This window comes from Lampetra fluviatilis, chromosome 5 (genome assembly GCF_964198595.1).
Source record: "Lampetra fluviatilis chromosome 5, kcLamFluv1.1, whole genome shotgun sequence".
Lineage (NCBI taxonomy): Eukaryota > Metazoa > Chordata > Hyperoartia > Petromyzontiformes > Petromyzontidae > Lampetra > Lampetra fluviatilis.
In genome coordinates, this window is record NC_136279.1 from 5,396,480 (window position 1) to 5,420,838 (window position 24,359).

Sequence of the window (24,359 nt, forward strand, 5' to 3'; positions counted from 1 at the left end):
GGGCGATTTTTTTTTTGCATTTGATTTTGTGCGCGATTATTGGTGACTGGGATGACGCCGTTAAAACCTTGGTGCACTCTGACTATTTGAAACCGGGTATCGAACCCCAGCGTCAAGCTCAGGGTTGCAGCAGTGTCGGGCATTTCATGATGAGGCCCCAGTCCGTCGTATTTGTCATAGAGCAGGAGCCGAGTTTTTATTTCAAATATCTACCTTGTCCTTGAGCCATTTAGCCTCAAAGTGGTGGTTTATCGGTACCAGCCATATGCATTGTAGCAGGATCACTCAGATAGTTGTATTAAATAATAATAATAAAAATCATTAAAAGTCTACAGTCGTATGTTTTATAGAGAATGTAGTTATCAGGGGGGGGGGGGGGCAAACGTGATATGTAAAAGATACACAATATTAAAATCTGAATCAGAACCTTTATTTAGACTGGAGGAATCATATGAGCTGTGAAGCGCTTTTTCACAGATGTCCAGTAGGGGCGGGTCAGCAAGTTATAGCAACAATAAATACAATAAGGGATGCAATAGTAAGATAGAGGAAAGTTAAGCAAGTCACTGAAATAAAAAAAAATTACTGTAAACAAAAAATAGCATGGCAATACAAAACTTGCATTAAGTGCGCTCATCAAACAGGCAGTGTGTGCAGTATTACACGCTTAGCGTTCGTACCACAGTGCACACTGCCCATGGTAAATGCGAGTGTCATTTTCCATCCCAGACGGTATAGACCAGGGGTCTGCAACCTTTAAGACATAAAGAGCCACTTGGACCCGTTTCCGAAGGAAAAAATAAACTGGGAGCCGCAAAACCATTGCAACATTTAAAACAAATATAACACTGCATATATTGTTTCTTACCTTATTGCTATATACAGGATCGTGCAGTCAGCTGTCAATCTGAATAAAAAAAGGACTTTTTCACTTAACAATGTAAAATATATTTTTGCAAATTAATAGCTAAATTACCTGGTTAATGGGATTTTTGCTCCTGAACCTCAGTGCACAGTGTCTGCACATCAGGGCTGTAAGACGTCACCTTAATTTTCACACAGGCTTGCAAGCTGTCATCTGTGAGGCGTGATCGATGTTTGTTTTTAATATAGTTCATGTTGGAGAAGACCTGCTCACATACATATGTGGAGCCGAAGATCGACAGGACTCCAAATGCATACTTTTTCATGTTTATATAAGTGTTGGGGATGGCATTCCATGTTTCGAATACAAGTTTGTCCTGTTTGGGAAGGTTTTCAATATCACTCCATTTATGATTCTGAGCCAGAATGGCCTTCTGACGGGCAACATCCTCAAGAGTAGCGGTCAAGCATTTGAACTTGGACACCCATATATCTTTGTCGGCTATATCGGCCAGTTCCATCTCAAGATCAGGTTGACTTACACCTTCAAATGCAGTCATATTCAATAGGGATGGATCGATCGCCAGGGGAGTGACAGGGAAGGATAATGTCGTTTTTTCCTCTCTGAACTCACAGAATCGTTTCCCAAACGAACTTTGCATTGTGGTGATTGCAGACTTGAAATATTCCAAATTTATCGTATCATGACTTTGTTTGAACTCTCTCAAAGAGGGAAAGTGAGACAGTGTACCTCTCTGTAAATCTTTGACAAACACTGTCAACTTGCGCTCGAATGCCAAAACCTCCTCCAGCATGTGCAGGGCTGTGCCTCCTTTCCCCTGAAGGGTTGTATTTAGCGTGTTTAGATGTGCTGTCATGTCTACCATAAAATGTAATTTTTCCAGCCACTCTGGCTGTTCCAGCTCAGCAAAGGTGAGCTCTTTGCTGCCCAGGAAGGTTTTTACTTCTTCCAAACATGTGACAAAGCAACGGCAACGTTATTGCCTGTCACCGGGCGGGCAGTGTGGAGCGGAGCGGCGACCTGTCAGCAGCGGCAACGCCAGAGCAGGTGTCACAGTGCGCCTCCTCCCCTCGCTAGCATCCGCCCCGGAGCCGCGGTCAAGGTTCAAAAGAGCCGCATGCGGCTCCGGAGCCGCAGGTTGCCGACCCCTGGTATAGACGGACGAACCCCCTTCGGCTCATGGGCTAAATCCTCGTAACGAGCGCTTGCCAAGGCTGGTATGGAACGATGAGGCACAACAACATACCCTGGTGCCTTCATCACATTGTACCAGGTCGACCAGGGGGAGGCTAAAGCCATGTTTAGACACCAGCTGCCACCACTGGCCAGGGATCGCACGTGGCCGAGATTGCAACAGCAATATGCTGTCCACCACAACAAGACAAAGACCCCCCGTATAGCCTCAACAGACTGTAGGGGCAAGTGCTGTTAGTTGTGGCGCTGTCCACCACAAAAAACCATGCCGACGTCCTGCATATGAGACGAGTGGCGTTTGATTAGGGGTGTCGCGATGCATCGATTCGTGGATTTACATCGAGTATAAAGGATCACAATGCATGCTTCGAATTCTGTAAGAATCACCAGACGCAAATTATCATGCTCATTATGTGATGTAGCGTTAAGGCCACTGAAGCGACCGGACCTGTACAAGTGAGACAGATACAACAACAAAGAATACAAAGGAGATGTATTCAATCGAATCATCACGGCATCAGCAAACGGTTATTCAATCATTCCACTCTTAGTGAAGTTAGCCAGCACCCAACGTGGTCTTGCACATCGCTTGATGGGGGATGGAGTGGCCAAACTCCATGCCCGGCTGTATTAGGTACTGTGTGTCACTGCCAGTTATCTGGACACAGCGCACAAACCGCAATGTGACGACCACCACCATCACCACCACCAACCACCACCAGTTACCCACAAACCCCCCCCCCCCCAAAAAAAAACATCCTCCCCTCCTTGGGCCCTCTCCGAGCAAGCCGCATCTCAAGTCAGAGCGGTTGTGCCTTGCTCTCGCCTCGCTAATTAGCTGTCTGGCAATGCACGGCGCGTGATCATGACCGCCTTTTAATTGGACTTCAGAGGATGGATACAGAATGTGCTGCGCGCGTCTTAGCGCCACCACCCCCGCACAGCCCAATCGCTCTCAAACAAGAGGGGGAGGGGGGGGATATTAATAAATAAAATCCAAACCAAAAAAATGGGACCATTGATGATGGTGGTTGTCGAAAGCCGAACCCTGAACTCGGATGAAACCTAACCGAGTTCGTATCAGCAAATTGTATATCGTCTCTTCGCTGCATTCCTCGCCTGTGGCATTGCACACTCATTCAACCATAACCACCTCGAACATCTACAACCCGTAACTGCTATTCAAATCCAGGCCAAACGCAGTAACGCTATACAGTATCCGTATAACCACAGCCCGTTATGTCCATGAATGGTGGAATGATTCAATCAGTTGTTATGATTCACGGCCATCATTCTAGAAACAATTATTTTTACCGTCTCGTTTGCATCGCTTCTCATTTATTCAATCTCGTTGGTACACGTTTTGTTCTCTCCACTCGATGAAATGTAACATGAGCTAATAATTTAATACGATTGTAAGCCATTGAAAAACACGTTTGTCTTTTATTAAAAGCAAAACATCACAATCTATCACAATAGCCAGGCTCGGGTGCCAAAGGTAGGGTCATGACTGGTTCAGATGTCACTTTAGCCATGGTCTGGAATCAAGAGTACGCGGTTTATTGCGCTAACCATTGTGCCACTGCTCCACCGATTGAATGTTGGATTATTTGTAATATTGATTCAAGGGTTGATACAATGGTACATGTGAATAGAGGCAGTAAATGTCCTATTTCTATGAAATAAGTGTGCATATTTATTGTTCATTGTATTTATATCTCAACTGTGCTTTCTCTGAGTCACATGGAGGTAAATAAACATACTTTCAGAACTCCTTGGATCAGCAGAACATCACCCATTCCCATAGGTTTCTCTCACCCAACGTTAGACAGCACTAACCCATGCGCCTTCATGAATTCATTCATTATAATTTGTATGTATAAAGCAAGTCACTGCAACGACACCTCAAGCATAGTGCACACAACAATGGAAAGTGCATCGCGATACCGCTGTCCTTCCCCTGTACCTCCGATTAGCACGGTTGGCTACATACGGCGCGAAAGAAGTTCAACATTGGTACCTTCATACATACAATCAAACGAAAATATGTCATCAGCAGAGGGAGAAAAATGAACGTCTTGAGCTTGGACTTGAACAGAGGCGGTGAAATAACACAATATTAGTGGCTGCAGTTCCAGACGACAGAGGTGAAAGCCGAAAACCTCCCACTGAGAAAATACTGTGGTGACTTTTGGCTTCGACAGGATGCCTTTGTTGCTGGAGCGGAGAGTATGTGAAGGGGATCAGAGTGAGATGAGAGCAGAGTGGTAAGTGGGAGCAAGTCCACAGAGGATCTTGAAGACAGCGAGTGTGATCTAGTGTGTCGTTGATTTGGGGCTGGACTGAACGCCAGCGAACAGATTGGAGTATGAGGGTTATGCGGTTTTGTTTACGGATGCGGGTGAGACATCTGGCAGCAGCAGTTTGGATTACGTGGAGTTAATAGGTAAAGGGTTTTGGAGGTCATAGAGAGAAGGAAGTTTCAGCAGTCTATAGAGTAATTTTGTAGATTTATATGTAATTTTAAATATGGTAAGTTTATGAATATTTTTATTCAGAGCTGGCTCAAGTAAATTAAACGACAATTTCAAATGATAGTTGTAAGTGCAGTCGAACGTGAGTGGGCTGAGACCTTCAACTCAAAACAAATGTTGGGGAGGAGGGCGGAGAGAATAGGCGCGGCCGTAATGAAAAAAAATACCCTTGCTAATCACACGTGGCTCAAGTACGGATTTGCATCCATCTATTATAAAAGCTCGGCGTTCCGTTTGGGCGTCCGTTTGTGCGTTAACTAAATTATAAGAGCGTTTCAGAAGGCCTGGACTTTCCCCCCCCGCCCCTCCAGACGTGGGGGTAAAAAGTTGATGCAACAGGTTTCCAACAATTGTTGACCACCCCCCAAAAATGTTTTCACCCCCCCCCCCCCCCCATAGAGACCTACACACCCCAGATCGTAAGCAGGAACTAGAATAAGGCCGCCGAAATTATAGTCTCGGAAAAGCTGGCTGACTGCCTCTGACAGTATCAGCCATCTGAGCCAACCAATCCACCTCTGCTATTTAGAGGTCATTTTTTTTGTTCCAGCAGACTCGCTCTGTGCACATTGTGAAAGTGCTGCTGCTGCTGCCGTTAGCTGTGGAAATTTGACATTGAGATATCCACAGAACCCTAATTCATACCCCACGACCCCGTTATAACACATTACCCCAGACTCTAGTGCAGTGTTCTTCACTAATTTTCAGAGAGAGAGGGGGGGGGGACTTTCGCCGATAAGACATCATCAGTGTGAGGGCCGCCGCACATTTGAAAGCATTTGGGGTTTTGACAGCAGTACGATGATGATGATGGTGGTGGGAGTTGTTGTCACGTGTTGTGTGCTGTTGGGGGCGCTCTAGGGCCTACACATTCAACCATCACCGTTGTACTAACCTCTACGAAATAAATTGAACTCACCCAAACCATAAACACTCTTCTACAACCCGAACTCATTGACCCTATAACTGTGACTAATATGATTGGATGTGATGACAAAGGGATATTGTGTTGTCCATAATAGAGGTTTGGTTTTTTTGGGCGAGGTCGCTTGAATATAAATGTGTCGTTAAACCCGCCACCACCCGACACAGCCAATTAGTAATATTATTTTATTTTACTTTTATTATTTAAAATTTTTTACCTACGTGACTTTACCGAAAAAACCTAGGAATATGAATCCTTGCAGTCACGAAAGCTTCAAATCTAGAATTAGTAAGGGGATTGTCACTTAAACAAAACGTGCCAATTCGTTACTCGTACAGCAACATCGGTTTGTTGGAGAGTAAACCCACAATATTTACAATTCCGATTTAGTGATGTTGTAGCGGCCTCTAGTGGAGACATTTGCATTCTCGTGAGCTGAACGAAGTTTTGAGTCCGGAGTTGTAGTTGTTCGTGTGATGGTCAGTGTGCTGTAAATACAGGGTGGTCTACATTAGGGCTGAACGATTTGGGGGAAATATCTCATTGAGATTTTTTTCTGACAGATATTGCGATTTGATTTGCGATTACATTTTTTCAAGTCAAGCTTCAGTTCAATATTCAACGTGTAATAAATTTACAACACGTGATGGAGCATTACCACCTGATACCATCAAAATATGAACTGCTCTGTATATTCTAATGCAAGGATAAGAACTTAAAACATATGAATTGCTTCCAACATGTATTTATAAAAAAAATGAAATACAACAATCAAACATAGAACAATTGTTAAGGTAAATAAAGTTATAATAATACAAAATAAAACAATTCCAATAAGAAAGTAAAAGGACTTTTCAAATCGCAAAAATCGCAGTCTTTACGATTTACTAATCGCATTGTCTCAAATTGCGATTTCGATCTGAAATCGATTAATCGTTCAGCCCTAGTCTACATGTCTTTTGACCCCCCCTCCCCCCAATTAATTAACCCCCTAACATTTGTTTTCCCTCTGCACATTCATTTCTGTTTCAAATAAACCTCACTTAACAAAAACATAATAAGTTTTAGATAATTAAATGGGTGGGGGGTGGTGGGTCACAAGACATCTGGACCACCACGTATATCAAAACGTTGTCGACCACTGTCAGTCTAAAGCTCTTTCAAGGGAAGAGGAATAGTAGAACTACAACCAACTCTCTCCTAAAGCCCTCTTTGCCGTGACTTAGCAGACCCTCGACTCTGGCATGTAGAGCCTCTCAACATTGCCATCATGGGCAAGAATATTGATATTACAACGAGGTCGACCCACACGCGGCATGCGTGCACGTGAGTTTGCACGTTTGCATCGCCCATCGTCGTTTTAATAAGCGACATTTCAGGTGAATGCGGAGAATATTGTACGAAATAATGTTGAAAGTCCTAACTTTGTCAATCCGTGCTCGTCTGCCGGACAGCTGTGAACATTACTGGACGCCTGTGCAAAAATAACTTTATAGCTCATCGGATTCCTCGAGTATAAATACAGATTCTGATTCTGGTAAGGGATGTTGGAGTTGATCCCAGAAGAACCGATTCGATTATTTTTCTTTGAGAATGAAATAGTCGATCCAACTCCACGATCGATTCATAATCTTGGAATCGAAATCACAATTAGCTTTTATTAATACGAAATAATTTACTCAATAATTGAAGTAACTGCCATGCGGTGAACAAGACTCTCTTCCTGAAACTACAATCTGTAGCAGGATAAATTATTGGTGTGATGTTGGTTCATATGAAAACAGTTCGTGGGTGAATTGGCGACACATTGGTTACGTTTCAAAGCATAGTTATAGCTGTGAAGTGCTCTTCTTGAATTGCTTAGATTTTAATAGAGTAGTTATTTTTTATGGATTGTTATTATTTATTGTTTACTTGATTAACATTCAGGTACCAAGAAATACCCCGAAGCTTTATTCAATGCTTATTCTGTTTCTGTATACATGCGTTTTTTTTTTAATGAATGAATTCTTTAATTGTTCAATCTCTATTAATCCGGCAGTAGTGCATTCTAAAATAAAATAAATGCGTTGTAAAAATAGGGTTTTTTTGGGATGGGGTGGGGATGAGTTAGAATCGGAATCAAAATCAAAATGCAGGATGTTTAAAAAAGATGGACCCGATTTGAAATCGCGATATCTCTGAAATTGGGTCCATCTTTTTCAAACACCCTGTAGATTCCATCAATTCACAGATCGGGAATCCAAACATCTGGGAATCGACCACCGTTACTCGAGATGGAGCTAATCCCGATGGCGATGTCATAACGCCCTCTAGTGGAGGCACTACTCATGACAATTGTTGTGGGTTAGATCGCGTAAATATTAATGTGCCGTTGACCCACTACCACCCGACACAGCCAATTAGTGAGGTTTGTCCCGTAAACAGAACGTGCCAGCCATTTGGTTACTACTTCAGCACACGGGTGTGTTAGAGAGTAAACTCTCAACAATTACAACTTTAGTACGACGAATTTTTTTTCAAACCTGATGATGATTGCTTGTGTTGCAGTCGAAACGTCGTTCGAATTTTTATTGTTTTATATTTGTATTATTTTATTATTTGCCTTCTACGTGACTTTACTGAAAGAACCAAGAATATTTAGTACGACGTTTCACTGGTGATGACAACCAACTTCATCGAACTACTTTGCCAGAATAGCGAATTATTATCAATAATATTGGTCGCGAATGCCTACATATTAAACGGAGGCACTAATTGCATTCTCGTGGGCCTACCAGTGTCTGACACGGTCACACAACCAGGTCATACACACGCAGCCACATGTGCGAACTCTGTTCGGCCTTACACGACGAGTCCATGGACCAGAGCAGAAATTGCCACAGCTTGAGATCGAAAAATTCCAGTCGTATTTATTTATTTGGCGAATACGAGTTGATTAATTGAGAACGCCACTCATTTCAAATGTTTATCGCGTAAGTCACTGTTGCTGACCACGTTCAAGGAATTGAGACCAGCAAAGTGACGGCACCTCAGGTGGCACCGACAAGTGAAATATCCGGGCCCTGGCTTCATGGTCTAAGAGAGCGCCCAAGTTAGGCTGGAATTCAGAATATCGCAGACTTGACAGGCGTGACCTGCAATCAGCTGATAACCAGCGCCCCCCCCCCCCATAGAATTATGTCCAGGAGCATTATGCCAAGGAGCCTCTATAATATCCGCATCCCAATGCTCGGTCCGCCCTGGCTGCTTCACATTTCTCTGACACTTACCCCCTGATCTCATCTGTTAATCAGCTAATCCCCCGCCCCCAACCCCCCCTCCCCCCCCGACTCCTTGGCTCCTCCCCCTTCGCTTACCCCATATAATCGCGTGTCTCTAAACAGCTCTGTCTATTCACTACAGTGATTTTGCTGTGGCGTGTTCCACCTGAAAGCGGAGGCTTGTGTTGCTTCCGAAACGTCGTGATTTAATTTAGTTGTTTTCATCTTTTTTGTTTACCTTTTACCTACGTGACTTTACCGAAAAAAACATAGAGTATGAATCTTTGCAGTCACGAGAACCAGCTGATCTTTCAGCTTGAGAACCGTACAAATGTTGAGGGACACCACAACCAGAGCTGCCAATATAGAATTTTATTAACATGTTGTATTGGATATATAGTTTTATGTCAAAGTATACCGTGATATGGACAATATCATTAGATCTTCAGAAACTAAGATTGACGCTAGCTTGTAAAAAAATCACATCATGATTATAATCGTGATGATTGCAGTGATGTTGACCAACCATGATGGACTATTTCACAGCAGTGTCCTGTAATATCTTTACCCAAGCTCAACAATTTAAGTTACCGCCAATTAAAGTATGCTTTTCTTAAAGTAAGAACTATTCTAAAGATCCTGATAATTGAAAAAAGAAAATCACATTGAGCTTTAACCTGAACAAAGGACAATTATCATTGAGATCCACATTAGCTGCGCACAATTCACGACCTAATGCAGAGTTCAAGTTAATTTGGCTTAGACCAGAGTAGGTGCACGTGGCGAACCATTATATCCACATAACCCGAATAACAAACGCTGTCTGGTGATTGCAGTCGGAAAGATCTCTGATGATATAACCACTGAAACATTTCTTTGATGTCTCTGCCAGGGTCATTCGCAAATGGAAAAATAAGCCAATAACATCCTGTAAAGGACAGTATTTTTTTAATTTATTAAACCATGTCATATAGATTGCAATATCACAATACTGTTGATGATATTGAAGTTATCACAATTAAGATGTCATGATAGTGCCGATTCTATGTTTATTAAGTGCTGAAAGGTACGCGTGTCCTCGTTACCAGATCATTATTCATACCTTGATATGTGCATGCAGGTACCGATATTCATCCTATTAACGCAACACCAAGTATCACTTGAGAATCATTAGTGAAATTCACAGTGTTGCGTGTAAAATATAATCGTCGCCAACACCAATTGGTGTCATCATATATAAAAAACAAAACTCAACAAGATATATGCTCGCTTTTAAAGGCAATGTCATGTTTAAGATGATGACACAGACCATGATGGCGTGATGGCCATTACTCACTTATCATCAATTACTGGCAATGTGATTAAACTTGTGGGGCGTTTCAGGATTGTGATGCTAGTATTAAGATAAGTGAATACAGTACCTGCAGGTCAGCATAGGTTGTCCAATGAGGAGAGTGGTCTAGGCCCTGGGAATATTTAATTCGCACTACTGGTTCAGATTCATCAGTGGAAATGTTTGCATCTCCATTTGTCATTTGAGCATGGAGACACTCGTTGGGGTGATGAAATTGATGTTTATGATTTGGATGATGATGATGTCTTCCTTAGCCCGTAACACGATCCATCATCCTCTTCACTCCCGTCACCTGAAAGCCACTGCCTGAAGCTGAGGGTTGAGGTACGGGAGAACGGGGGGGGGGTGTAAGGGATGAGTGATGGGGCAGTACACAGCAGCTCGTTGCATCACTGAGCCACAGTCACCCTTGAAATGATTAGGACTACAAACAATCCATCAGGGCGATGGATGTCGCTAAGCCTTCGGCAAAGCACATCGTACGAACAAATCTCGGACATAAACACGTGCGTGTTTCTGATCAACTCTCCACGAAGGCAAACATGTTATTTTGCAATGTATAATTTCTTCTAAAGGGATCCGGTAATGAATGTGAGGCAAAGGGTTCCATCTGATATAAAATGGCTCTTTCAAAAAATAAAACACCTGCTATGCCTCCAGAGAACGCCATTCGGTGCTCAATCTATAGCCCCAAAATCCATATTGGAAAGGCAAATGCGATGGGAATAAAAACCCGAAGCAACCACACAGGCAGATTTGCTGCGGTTGTAATTTCTCTATAGGATGTATTAGTTGGGCTCGTCCAATTTGAACATCTTTTCCAAGGAATCCCAATAAAAAAAAGTGATCTGTTTCACGTTGGCTCGCGCACCTAATTGGAATCACAACAATCACAAGCGGCGTTTTAATCTTCTGCGTTGTGCAATTACTTATCGCACGCAATCTTCGGCAGACAGCGCGCACGCTGTGTTAGCACGAGCATGCGCATTTAATGAATGACGACCGTGGGTTTATATAATGAAACGCATTTATCCCATGAGGACATGCAGAGGGGTTGAACTTCATTTAAATCATGGCGACAATTTTCCATCCCCATCGGAAAAATAGTGTCTAAATTAGCCACTGTAATTCATTTGAAAGATTTGACAAATTTAGGCCGTAGCTAGAGCACATAATGGCTTACATGAGCAAATGCTGCCATGGGGTGATTGATGAATTGGAAGCTTGGCTGATGGCATTTGTGGAAGGAAGGGGAGACTTGACTTTTAAGTAACCGGTGAAAGATTGCATGGTGGAAGTATCGGTGACTTATGACAAAAACACACGGAATGTCCCCGATCTCGTTAAATCTCGGACGCTAAGCAGGTTTGGATGCTGCTGGATATTACTTGGATGGGCGAACTCCATGCATCAACACAGGCGGCTGTGGGGTTATTTTGGCAGCAGGGGGCGCTGCAGCAAAAAAAAAACATCCATTGTTGGACTGTACACCGTTTAATACAAACGTCTGGTAAGATAACGCCCACAACCTACACGGTTTCACGAGGTCCTTGTCTGGCAGCAGACTGAAATAAAGGGGATGTACATGTGCATGCACAGGTGAATTGCGAACCCGTGGACTGACCTAGGATCGACATTATTTGAATCCATACTATTTGGTTCTTTCGGTAAAGTCACGTAGTTAGAAATGTGATTTCATGATTTGAATCCTTTAAAGAGTTTACGTTTAGGGGATGGCAAGGTCGTTCAGAGGTCAGGACACTGAACCAGCACCACTTTGTGATTTTGGGTTCAAATGTGGACGGCCACACGTGACTAAACCAGGTTCTCATGCACATTTAGTTCATCGTCTCTGTCCAGTCACCAATGACACTACACACACACGCGCACACAAGATCGCAGTAATTGTGTGAGTTTTTTGCTCGCTTAATGTTCGTAAACTCCTGCTCTGAAAAGTAACAAAACATCTATTTGATGGACATACAAAGAACACGCTTTTCAGGGCACGTTGAAAGCTGCACCCCGAGCGTGGATAGAGAGGCCTTCTGAAGTGACTTCTGAAATGGCATCTGCTGGGGCATTTAACACAAGTTGTTGGTGGTGGATTGATTGCTAAAAGTTTAAAATGTATATATCTTTATTACACGACATGATGCCCATAGCATATATAGAATATGATTTAGGACAAAAAAAGCGAACGAATTAAACAAAAAGTAGTGGCTGTACGGAGCCAATGAACATTGTTTTATGTCAACAAGCATTTGGATATGAGGATTAATATTCGCGTGATTAAGATGTTTACTTACCATAAGCTGTTCCAGTGTAGCCCCACCTGAAAGGAAGGGAACAAGACGAAGGAATCATGTGGTAAAGCTGCCTGTGGGGCGCCACAGGAGGGGATTTCAGACGTGTGCGTGTGCTCACGCGTGCTACGTCCATGTGTATTTGATTATGCGTTTGTCTTCTTGGTTCTTTCGGTAAAGTCACGTAGAAGGGAAATAATAAAATAATAAAAATAAAACATAATAAAATGATAAAAATAAAACATAATAATTATGTTTTATTTGCATTATTTTTTTTATAAAAAAAATAACACATAATAATTATGTTTTATTTTTATTATTTTTTAATAAAACATAATAATTATGTTTTATTTGTATTATTTTTTTTTATAAAAAAAATAACACGTAATAATTATGTTTTATTTTTATTATTTTTTAATAAAACATAATAATTATATTTTATTTGTATTATTTTTTTTTATAAAAAAAGAAAACATAATAATTATATTTTATTTTTATTATTTTTCCCTTCTACGTGACTTTACCGAAAGAACCAAGAAGATGAATCCCTGCAGTCACGAAAGCTTTAAATCGAAATTTATGCGTTTGTATTTCCACATGCTGCATATATCTGAACCAGTCCTGGGCCTCCCCTTACATCAACTTACCTCACCTCGGCCTTAAACGACGAGTACCTAGTGCGATGTGTAAACGTCTACAGTGCTAATGGAAGAAAAAAAGTGCCCGGGCATGGTTGCTGACCTTACATGACCCGCTCATGCGATATGCCAGCCTTAATGGGTGCTCTCTAACAGCACTTACCCCAGAAGTACATATATACAGGCTATTGTGTTAAGGGGCCGTCCATAAATGACGTCACGCGATTTTGGACGATTTTCGACACCCCCCCCCCTCGTCACACGGCGTCACAAAAAGTCAGACCCCCCCCCTCAAATATGACGTCACAAAGCTCTGCCTCCCCCCTCAAATAAAACACGCCTCAAATCGCTTTAAACTATTGTCATTGTAGTGCGTATTTAATGTGGAGCTGCACTCTGATGTTGTAGGCGAAAACATGTATTAAAAAAGTCTATTTAATTAAGTAGAACGTGTTGTCCATATTTATTTAAAGTTGCGCATTTTGATGTGACGTCACATTTCTCAACCCCCCCCTCTCGTCACACATCGTCACAAATGTCTGACCCCCCCCCCCCCCTAGGTGCGTGACGTAATTTATGGACGGCCCCTTACACGTGATTCGTGTGTGTGCGAACCCACCAGTCCCAGCATCCCAAGGGATTGGAGAGAGTGGATCGCGCCTGCGGGTACAAGATGATGATGTTGTTGAGGTCTCCAACCTCGTTGTAGCCCAGCAGCCGTGCGTACTTATCTCCCAGTTTCTCCCTGGTCGCGTGCACAAAGACAAAGATCCCCCGTATAGCCTTAAGAGACTGTAGGGGCAAGTGCTGTTAGCGAGCACCTATGAAGGCCGGAACGGTACACGAGGGGGTGGTTGGCCAGCACCACGCCCGACCGACTTTGTCTCCCCAGTGGCGATGTTTACACACCGCACCAGGTACTCAGTTGAGGCTGAGTCGACATAGGGGAGGCCCAGGACCGGTTCAGATAATCGCCACCGGTGTTGGTCGTGAGCGGGAATCGAACCCGGGTCGCCCGGGTTCATAGCGCAGCGTAGCGCTAACCGCTACACCACCACTCCCCACACACACCACACACACACACACCACACACATACCACACACAAAGTCAAAGACGGCCCCATAAAGATCCACCCACTCGCGGCTTCCGCACAAATCTCACATGGCCACAAGAATGGGAGTCACTGGACCTGGCAAATAGGGTAGCTCATTCCTACCCCGGCAGCAACAGCAAGCCCCCTGGTTGCAACCTCCCCAGGAAGAAGTGGGTCCACCCTCAACAGGTTCAGGACTGGTCACGGCACACGCCTCGCCAACCTCCGCCGATGGGGGCATAAGATCAAGCCCCCCTGTGTGCTTGTGGGGGCGGAGCAAATCGTGCACCAACATCCTCAACAAACTCATCGGAGACCTCCTTGCCTTCAATACGGCAGGACCGGACGCAACCGCTCGGCTTAGGGACGTTGCATTCGCTAAATGGTGATGATGATCTTCTTGGTTCTTTCGGTAAAGTCACGTGGAAGGGAAATAATAAAATAATAAAAATAAAACACAATAAAATACAATTCTCACGACGTTTCGGCCACAACGCAAGCAGCCGTCCTCAGGTGAAGAACAGGTCTGTCGGAAAGACAGCGTCTGAATGAACACCACCAAGCTTGGCAGAGTATATTTAAGCTGGGTTACGGGAGGAAGGGCGCCTTGACAAAGGAATTTGCATATCAACAGAGGAATTTAGCATATTTATGGAAAATGCAGATATGGGATTAGTCACTACGTGTGGAATGTGTAGGAGGTGGGGGGGGGGTCTCAAAGTCATATTATGCCCGTGCATTATGTAGGATTAGCAGCAACAAATGGAGGAGGTAAGGTTAGCAGTAATAAAGGGAAGGAAGTGGTGATGATGATGATAATACCCATTAAGGCCGGCACGGCACACGAGGTGGATGGGTGGCCAGCACACATGCACACACACACATGAAGCTGAGGATGGACAGCACAAGTCATTATTATCCAGAACCATTGTCCACGTGGAGTGAAGCCCCAACAGTTTGTCGAAGGCTCCACGGTGGGATGTTCGTCTTGTTTTGTTACACTCACTTTCCCTGCTTGCAGCCATGGAACGCGATGTGAAGTTTGCACACTGTGAGGTTTTAAGTGGGGTTGGAGAGGGAAATTGAAAAACATCAAGCAGAGTTAGTGCGTGGGACTGTCTGAATGACATACAAAACGTGTAATGCCACAGTCCATCGCTACATATTCACCATGACCAATTCACCACCCAAACACCCAAGTGCAGCATTGGTTCACGGTGGTGTAACGGTCAAACTCTATAGATGTTCACATATATTCAACCTTTTTACATGTCCGCCTGTACCTCAGGCCCCAGCGAGTCAGATATGCGACGTTTTACTGTACATGTTACATGTTGTTAGTGAACCCTTAGGAAAGCCAATATCAAAGACAATGTATTTAATAAAAACACAATAAAACGGTATGATTTTCAAAATGAACAAAAGATACAAAAACTCCTAAAGGTGTAGCAAGGCACTGATTCTGCCGGTTGAGGGTCTCCCAATACAATGCGGGTTCCTGCGAGTTATTTGTGGCGATGGTGGGAAGCATAGACTTGGGATCATAGAAGTATAGCGTAACTAGTTATTTAACTGCACTGCACTCCGCTGGTTCGCGATGTAGCCCCGCAGCCCACGACACCCTTGGGGCCGTCCATAAATGACGTCACGCGATTTTGGACGATTTTTGACCCCCCCCCCTCGTCACACGGCGTCACAAAAAGTCAGACCCTCCCTCAATAATATTGTCAATGTAGTGCGTATTTAATGTGGCGCTGCACTCTGATGTTGTAGGAGAAAACATTTATAAAAAAAGTCTATTTAATTAAGTAGAACGTGTTGTCTATATTTATTGAAAGTTGCGCATTTTTATGTGACGTCACATTTCTCACCCCCCCCCCCTCGTCACGCATCGTCACAAATGTCTGACCCCCACCCCCCTAGGTGCGTGACGTCATTAATGGATGGCCCGCTTGCTATGCAGAGCGGTCACTCGTCCAGGCGCGAGCGAGGCTCAGGTTTGACCTTCTGAACCCTCCTGGCGAGGGTTCAAGTTTGACCTTCTGAACCCTCCTGGCGAAAGTTCAAGTTTGACCTTCTGAACCCTCCTGGCGAGAGTTCAAGTTTGACCTGCTGATCTGTCCTGGCGAGGGTTCAAGTTTGACCTACTGATCTGTCCTGGTAAGAGTTCAAGTTTGACCTTCTGAACCCTCCTTGCGAGAGTTCAAGTTTGACCTTCTGAACCCTCCTGGTGAGAGTTCCGACAGAGAAAACGGGGCGCACTCTGGGTGCTTTAATCCGAGGCGAACTTCGTTTCGGGTCAAATTAACCTCCAGGCACGAAGAGGACATCGTGAATGCGCTCCGGTTTTGTCGTTCGTCAACGTTTAGAGAAAGAGGGGGTGGGGGGAATGGAATCTCACCGTCTCCGGCCGCACACGCGCGCGGCACGTACGCGTACCCGCTGTTGTCCATGCCATACGTGGAGGGCGGGGAGAAATTGAAATATTCCTTTTGGTCGAAGTTAATGAGCTGGTGGGTAGAGAGCGGGGTCGGGAGGTGTGGGGGGGAGGGGGAGACATTGGTACGGAGGGAATGTCATTAATTGTCAGTGCATTTGAAAGGTACGATTTGAAATATGAGAGGTACGTCATCGTTACCTTGTCTTCGGTCGTTAACATAGAGAGATCTAAGGCAGTGCTTCTTTGTTCGCCCAGAAAAGGGGGACCTTGTCTTAGAAAGCTTTCAAAAAATTGTGTTGTCAGTATTTTTTGCATGTTAGAAAGTACCCGGATATGAGCCACCCATACATGTAACATAAACTGAAATTCCACGCGAAACTTTTCAGAAACCGAGCTCCTGTGCTTCTTCCTGCAGATAAGCGCTTGTCTTTCAGGTGGGTGTCGCATGCAATTGATGGTGCCATCTCTGCCCCCCTCTCCCCTGACTCCCCCCCGTGTGGTGTGATGTAGCGTGGTGTGTGCGGTGTGTGCGGCGTCTATGTCGTGTGTATGCACCGCACCCTTCGATGAGCACGGTTGGCTACGTACGGTGCGAAAGAAGTTCAACACACATACGTACATCTCTACATAATCCACCAACCCCCGCCTCCGGGGTGGCTTCCCGAATCGGACCGTTTACTGCTCACAATCCGACTCCGTGGCGAGTGAGATGATCCCTGGACATGAGCGGTAGCGCGTTTGGCATGGGCCTGGGTGTGAGGAGTGAAAGGAAGCCTCTGCACTCCTGCGGCCCATGGGCCACGGTGCATCTGAAATGCCTGCACACCCAGTCGCTACGCCACTGGATCCCCAGGTAAAGCAGCCAAAGGCAAAACTAGAGTCCCGTCTGTCAGTGTGCCGCGGTGGCGAAAGTTTAACCACCGCGCGTGGTGTACGGGAGGTCGTGGGTTCGATCCAGACCCTGACGCCTGTTGTATATTTGGCTTTGCGTGTCTCTCTCTCCGTCGTTACGTGGATCTCTCTCCGGGTCCTCTGGTCTTTCCCTCCACATTTAGAAACACGCGTTAAGAGCATTTGGCTGCGATAAATGTCCACGTGATAAGCCACTTCGTTGAGCTATCATTTGTGGCCGGTTCGCATCTGAAAAAGAGCTGTATAGCGTCCCAGCTGAGTGAGATCATGAATGTGTGAGTAAGGGAAGGCATATCACTTACCTCTCCCTCAGGTTGATGAGAATCGCTGGGCCTCTGTGGAGAAATCAGACGACAGTGAGTGAGGTTAGAGGGGATAGGGGTTTGTAATAGAATTGATAAATGTAGCGCTAGAATAAAAGCAGTTAGAGGGAAGAAAAAAATAGAGGTAGTAAGAAAATAAGATGATGGGACGAGATGAGTAGATTTGGAGGCGAGAGGTGGACGGAGGTGGTCAGAAACAGTGAAGAGTGAACGATACGTTGGCGGAGGCCATTTGCCCATCAGTGGGATATTAATGGATAAGAAGGAAAGAACCTGGAAAGGACGCTTTAGTAATCCGAAATAAAATAGAATAGAACCTTCCAAGGAGTATAAGCATCGATACAACAGCTGCAACTGGTGCATGCAGTGAGTGAGGAATGTTCACCGCCAAGATGTATGCAATAGGGGACATCTGGCTCGACACGTGATGGAAACAAAATGAGTAAATAAATTACGAAAATAATCAAACTCGCCAGTGACTCTGATATGCAGAGAGCGGTACCCGTCCCCTCACCTGGAGGCCTCCTCCGTAGATGTGGTTGAGGAGCTCAAAGGCGGCGTGGTAGCCACAGCTGTTGATGTAGTCTGAATTTTGGGAGCCACACGCTCCGCCGGTGCTCACCGTGGGCTGTGCGAGAGTGAGTGGGGGTGAAAGCGGGAAATGGGAGGGCTTAGGATCCCTGGTATTTATATGCAACATGCTACTTATAAAGCCTGACGTTTATAGTTCACGAATGTATCTTCACATGAATAATTAGAAAATAGTCAGCAGTAAAGCATGGTGACTCTGTGTACAGTCCTGGTTTTATACTAATTAAGAGTCATGCGTGCGGCAGTGCCGGATTAAGCTAGTGCGGGGCCTGTAGCATACGTTATAAAGGAGCCCTAAAATAAAATAAAAACACGTAAATATTAAAACACACATTTTTTACTTGCATAGTAAAGTTATTGTATTTTTTCATTTGCTATTCAGCCAGATAATACTACAAATCGCTAACCTTAAACACCCAGTCGTTCATAAAAGTCGAAGGCAGTATAGTACTATAGTAATAGAGCAAGTGCAAAATCACTGAACCAGAATTGATAGCTTGAAAGCATTTAGCGCGGGGCCCTTGAAAGTGTGAGGCCCGTAGCTACTACATATGTAGCTACTACATATGTAGTAGCTACATATGTAGCTACTACATATGTAGCTACTACATATGTAGCTTCTTTTGCTCCTAGGATAATCCGGCACTGGTGTGCGGACACCGCTATTGTATGGGACAACCGTGTCCAGGGGAACTTCTCTAATCTGTGGTGAAGTGGGGAATGAACATCACGGATCTTGTTGTCCGTTAAGTTATCCGCAAATTTATTCCACTTTTCCGCACAAAAAAAACCCCCCCATGGATAATCTCAAATAATAATTAATAGAGCGAGCATAATATGGGATTTTTTTTGCACGAAATAGAGGTATAGTAGCGAGTCATAGAGAGGTGTAACTTACAAAGCCATGCTCAGCGGGGATGTCCAGGACGGTGCGGATGGAGCCAGCCGCGGTCACAAATTCCTGATAGTACTCCTGTACCTTGCTAATTATCCCTACAAAGACAAAGATCCCCCCGTATAACCTTAACAGACCGTTGAGGCAAGTGCTGTTAGCGACCACCTAATTATCCCCTTCATGTACACGCACACACACAACTGATGCACGCATGTATTTGTGTCCCAGTGCACGTTCATCAACATCATCGTCGAGTGACGTAGCCCAGTTGGCATGGACGAGGGTGCAAGCAATGGCATGGGATTCTCTGCACAATCCCCCCCACCCCCATCTCTTTGTAGCCCAGTGCCTGGGCCCCCTCTTGCCCATGGGTCCTAGTTGCTGTTACATCAGCGCCCGCACGCCCGATAGCTACGCCACCATAATAATATTTTTTTTCAAAATCGCCTTTATAACCCAGGTGAGAGGCCTGGGTTAAACCGGGGGAGAGTCTCTTTTTTAAAGACAAAGCACGAAAAAAACATCAATTACATCGAAAGCAAAGCAGCATATTGTACGTAACGTTGAACTTCTTTTGCACTGTACGTAGCCAACCGTGCTAAACAGAGATGCGGGAGGAGGACAACAAAGATAAACACAAAAAGCAGTTCTAAAAAAGTGAGTTTTCAATCTAGATTTAAAAGTGCACAGCTCCAGTGGATTTCCCGAACATCGGAAGGAAGAGCGTTCCAGACGGCCACAGGAGCGCAACTGAAAAGCGCGCGATGCGGTTGACCACCGTCTTTGTTCGGTGGCCAGCCGAAAACCGCTGCACGTGATCACACAGCGCATCCGGGCCGAACCGTCCGCTTACCCGGGTGGACGGTGGAGTCCTTGGTGCCCGCGAACAGGAAGACGCGCGCCGAGCTCATGTGCGACGTGTGGTCGATGGACAGGATGTTTTGGGCATTGCGCGTCACCTGCTGCAGGTAGGAGACGGCTACGCTCTCCGGCCTTTTCATGCACGTCTCCGTGGCTGTGAGCGCGCTGTTCTGTGCGCAGTAGTAGGGAGCTGGTGGGGAGAGAGGGAGAGAGAGAGAGGGAGATGATGATGAAGGCAAAAATGAGAAAAGACAAAACTCGATATATTGTCCTCTTGGAACCTCCTTTTCAAGTATCAAAATATGAGAATAGGTTTAAACCCTTTAGCGCAATTAAACAGATGTTAAGATGTAAAAACACCAAACAGAAACCTTTTGCAAGGAATCATGTCTCAATTAACCACATGTACTTGCCTAAGGGTCCTGGTTGCAGGACCCATGGACATGTTCGCCACAAGTCGACCACACTTATGCGCAAGAGCAGGTGGACTTCTCCACAAATCTGGCTGTCGCCTGATGAAGCTGGTTGTAATTACTGGCGAAACGTCGTCCTCAAATTGTGAAAGGTGTGGCTTGGCTCTCCAACACACCGGTGTGCTGTACTGGTGACGAATTGACCACGTTCTGTTAACGTGAAAACCCTTACTAGTTGGCTGTGTCGGGTGGTGGCGGGTTTAACGACACATTTATATATTTACACGATCTAACCCAAGAAACCTATATTATGGAAGTCAATTAATGTCGATTTTTAAACTTTGTGCGTGTCAGAAATCAATGTGTTGATTTGCATGCTACATGCAATGGATTCGCATGTACCCTGCACTAAAGGCTGCTACATCAGCCACAATGTAGCACAAGTATTTAATTGTTAAACATATCAAATATAAACCCAGAATCGCGACTTGTCATATAATTTTATTGAAACAGGGCTGAATGTTTACACCCCTACTATTTACCACATATTTACCTTATTCCCATTAGGTATCTGAGAAAACGAAGGTACAAACAAATCAAAAGAGAGTGCGTAAGGCATACAGATGCCACGACTGGTCGCCAAATGTGTAGCTTCGTATCACTCAACAACTCTCCCTTCCAGAAAACACCCCATCTCAATGCCTTCTCACCTCAGGAAACAAAGCTCACTGACCGGCTACTCACCGACATAACCTCTACGCGGCGCCCGAAGGCCCGAGATCCATGACTCCTTACCCCCTGCGATGACTGCGACGCCCATGATGCTCTTGGAGTGGGCCACGTGGAACTGAGTGGCCATGCAACCGCCCGAAGACAGCCCCGACACTGACACTGCCGCCAGGTCCACCTTGTACGTTCCTGCACGGCAAACGCACAAAGATAAAGTCAGCTCCCCCACCCCCTTGTAGCCTTCAGTGCTGTTGGGGCAAGTGCTGTTTGCGAGCACCTACGAAGGGCAAAACGCGACACATTAAGGGGGTGGTGTGGCCAAGCAACACGCACAGCCGCCTTTGTCTCCCCAGTGCTGATGCCAGCTATGGCTGCAACGTTTGGTCGTACATGTTATGTAGATCGTTTATTGTTAAAATTGAATCACAGTTCCTATGATCACTGTTACATTGTTTTTATAGATTATTTTCGTGATTTTGAAAACGTTTTGGTTTCGCCATGTTTGTTTGTTGTAGTACGGAGTTAGACTGATGGCTTTAATCTAAGTTGTCTTGTGGTTATTGTTTGACTTGCATCCCACTGGGATTTTGCACACAGCGTTGAAATGCGGTGTTTTTTCTGGACGACTTTGCTGTTTTTATCCTGGATTTTTCTGTTGCGTGTAGTCACTTTAAAATGTTTCTTGTTCATGTTTTTGTTTTGTTGCGGTTGCACCCGAGTCAAGAGCCGCATGGCTCACAGGGTTATACCTAATGAATGAAACACGAAACAAGACACCGGGTACTCATTTGAGGCTGAATTGACCTCCAGGAGGCCCAGGACCGGTTCAGATATTCATCACCAATGTTGGTCGTGACCGGTAATCGAACTCTGGTTGTCAGATTCGTAGCGGCGTGCTACAAACCAGTGCGCCACAGCTCCCCCGCACGACATATGCACACACGGACACGCACACGCACGAACACAAATGGCAAAGATCCCCCGCTAAGCGAGGATATGTCTACTCGAGACAAGTTCTGTCAGGAAGTACTTTATTGTTGTGTTAAGCAAGGCCCCGTCTTTCCGATGGAGTGCTCTTTCCAAAAACATCTGGAAATCCGGGAGTTTGTGTGAAACAATCCTGACTCTGCTGATGAGACACAGAAGGTTAAACCCAATTCAGCGTTCGCTTGCTTAAACAAATGCTGCTGGACAATATTGTTCTGGCAATAACACTGATGGACTAAAATTGTATTTTATATGTAATGTGGAGACACTCGTAATGCCCCAATAATAACGCATAACGAGTGAGTGTGTTCTTCTTGGTTCTTTCGGTAAAGTCACGTAGAAGGGAAATAATAAAATAATAAAATGTTTACATAATAAAATAATTCTCACGACATTTCGGCCACAACGCAAGCAGCCGTCCTCAGGTGAAGAACAGGTCTGTCGGAAAGACAGCGTCTGAATGAACAGTGATTGTGTTACTTAATATTGAGGTCGACAGAGCGTGTAAGAAGATGATGTGCTCAGTAGGACACAGAAAGGATTGGTGATGCCAAACACTAAGAGTTGACGTCGCTAACATCTGGACACGTGAACACACACACATGCACACGTACACACTTGGCGTACTGGAAGATAATTGACGGAATTTAATTGGATTGTTATGACTGCACTGGCAGGAGGACATTCGTACCAAGTCGGCTTTGCGCATCGGTGCCACCCAAGGCGAGGGCGACGAAGAGGGCGAGAGGGAACATCTTGTTCCGTCGAAGGAGAAAAGCCAGTTGTGAGCGCCTGTGGACGGCACAAAAAAACACTCATCTGCAGGATTCACTGAGGGCCTCTATCAACTCTTCCCGAAGCGCACGGCATCACCTCCCAGGCAGTGGCGTATCTGTCGTGAGTGCAGGCGGTGCAACTGCACAGGAACCTCATGCTATCGGCGCCCGAGGTGCCAATCCTATGCCCCCTGACCTTCACTAACCCGCACTGACCAGCGTGGTCAAGTATGGTCAAACAACTTCCATAACCACCACGACGTGCGGAGGCCGATATCCTGCAGTGGCTTGACAAAGGACCTCCGATTTGCACGGTTGGCTACGTACGGTGCAAAAGAAGTCCAACATACATACAAAGGACCGTGCATTTTTAGTTTTTTAACTTAAGGGTGCCAGCTGCAGATGCAAATTCCTACCGACGAGAATTTCGGCGGCCTGCGGTCGCCTTATTCTGCCTCCTGCGGAAGGCTTCTCGGGGCTTCACGCACCACCCGTCACATCCCACTGATGTCCTCTTCAACCCCCCACCCCCCCCCCATGTGTGCTTGACTCTATTATATGCAGGGTGTGTAGGTATACATGCCGACAAAATACATTTACTTTTTTGTGGGGGGGGGGGGGGGGGTGAAAATGTTTTTGGAAACCTGTTGGATCAACTTTTTACCCCCTCATCTGGTGGGGCGGGGGGGGGGGTCCACTTTCTATAACGTTTTGATTGAGGCCTTCTGAAAGGCTCTTATAATTTAGTTGATGGGCTTTTATAATAGCTTGTCATTCACCGTAGTCATTAAAAGGGCCCTGGTTGTATGGGGCAGTGCACAAAGAACTACGCCACTGCAGCCCATGCATGCACACGCAGGACTGAGCTGGATCTGTTTGGATCAGCGACTCCGAAAATATGTACGTTCCCGGCACACCACGTCCAGTATACATCTCCCGATGGCTGTGGCTAGAAACCACGTGGCACGTCCGGGTCTACCAGTGACCATGAAAATATTCAGTGAGAAAGTAAGTACTTTTTACACGCATAAAAAAACACGTAATAGCATAAACGCACAGTAATGTTTAAAAATAAACGTACCGCACATAACCACAAATAATGTTTGTGCAATTCACGACTTTCTCCGGTGCCATACCTGTACAGCCACCAGGTATGCTGGCCTCCAGCAAATGCAGGGCAGCTGAAAAACAATTGCAGTTACTCTTAGGCACATTTATACCACCCCATTGACCCTGAGCTG

At 45.1% G+C, this 24,359-nt stretch overlaps 1 protein-coding gene across 1 annotated transcript; it reads right to left on the reverse strand.

Annotated features, from left to right (window-relative positions):
* Positions 1-10,343: 10,343 nt before the first annotated feature.
* On the reverse strand, positions 10,344-23,097 carry LOC144932457 (poly(3-hydroxybutyrate) depolymerase-like). Its single transcript, XM_078856529.1, has 11 exons — positions 23,034-23,097; positions 21,422-21,544; positions 20,206-20,403; positions 19,356-19,450; positions 18,381-18,494; positions 17,846-17,878; positions 16,593-16,701; positions 15,198-15,240; positions 13,717-13,842; positions 12,463-12,488; positions 10,344-10,468 (listed from the first exon to the last, which is right to left on the reverse strand). Exons 1-11 carry the CDS (start codon positions 23,095-23,097, stop codon positions 10,407-10,409), a joined length of 993 nt encoding a protein of 330 aa, XP_078712655.1. The 3' UTR covers positions 10,344-10,406.
* Positions 23,098-24,359: the final 1,262 nt, after the last annotated feature.

What these genes read in the sequence shown, in the direction of transcription:
- LOC144932457 (XM_078856529.1), bottom strand. Translation starts at nt 23,097, where the DNA reads ATGTTCCCTCTCGCCCTCTTCGTCGCCCTCGCCTTGGGTGGCACCGAT. An exon ending in TCCCCGCTGAGCATGGCTTT is followed by an intron (nt 18,495 to 19,355) that starts GTAAGTTACACC and finishes ACTCTCGCACAG; the next exon opens with CCCACGGTGAGCACCGGCGG. An exon ending in TCTACGGAGGAGGCCTCCAG is followed by an intron (nt 17,879 to 18,380) that starts GTGAGGGGACGG and finishes ATTTCTCCACAG; the next exon opens with AGGCCCAGCGATTCTCATCA.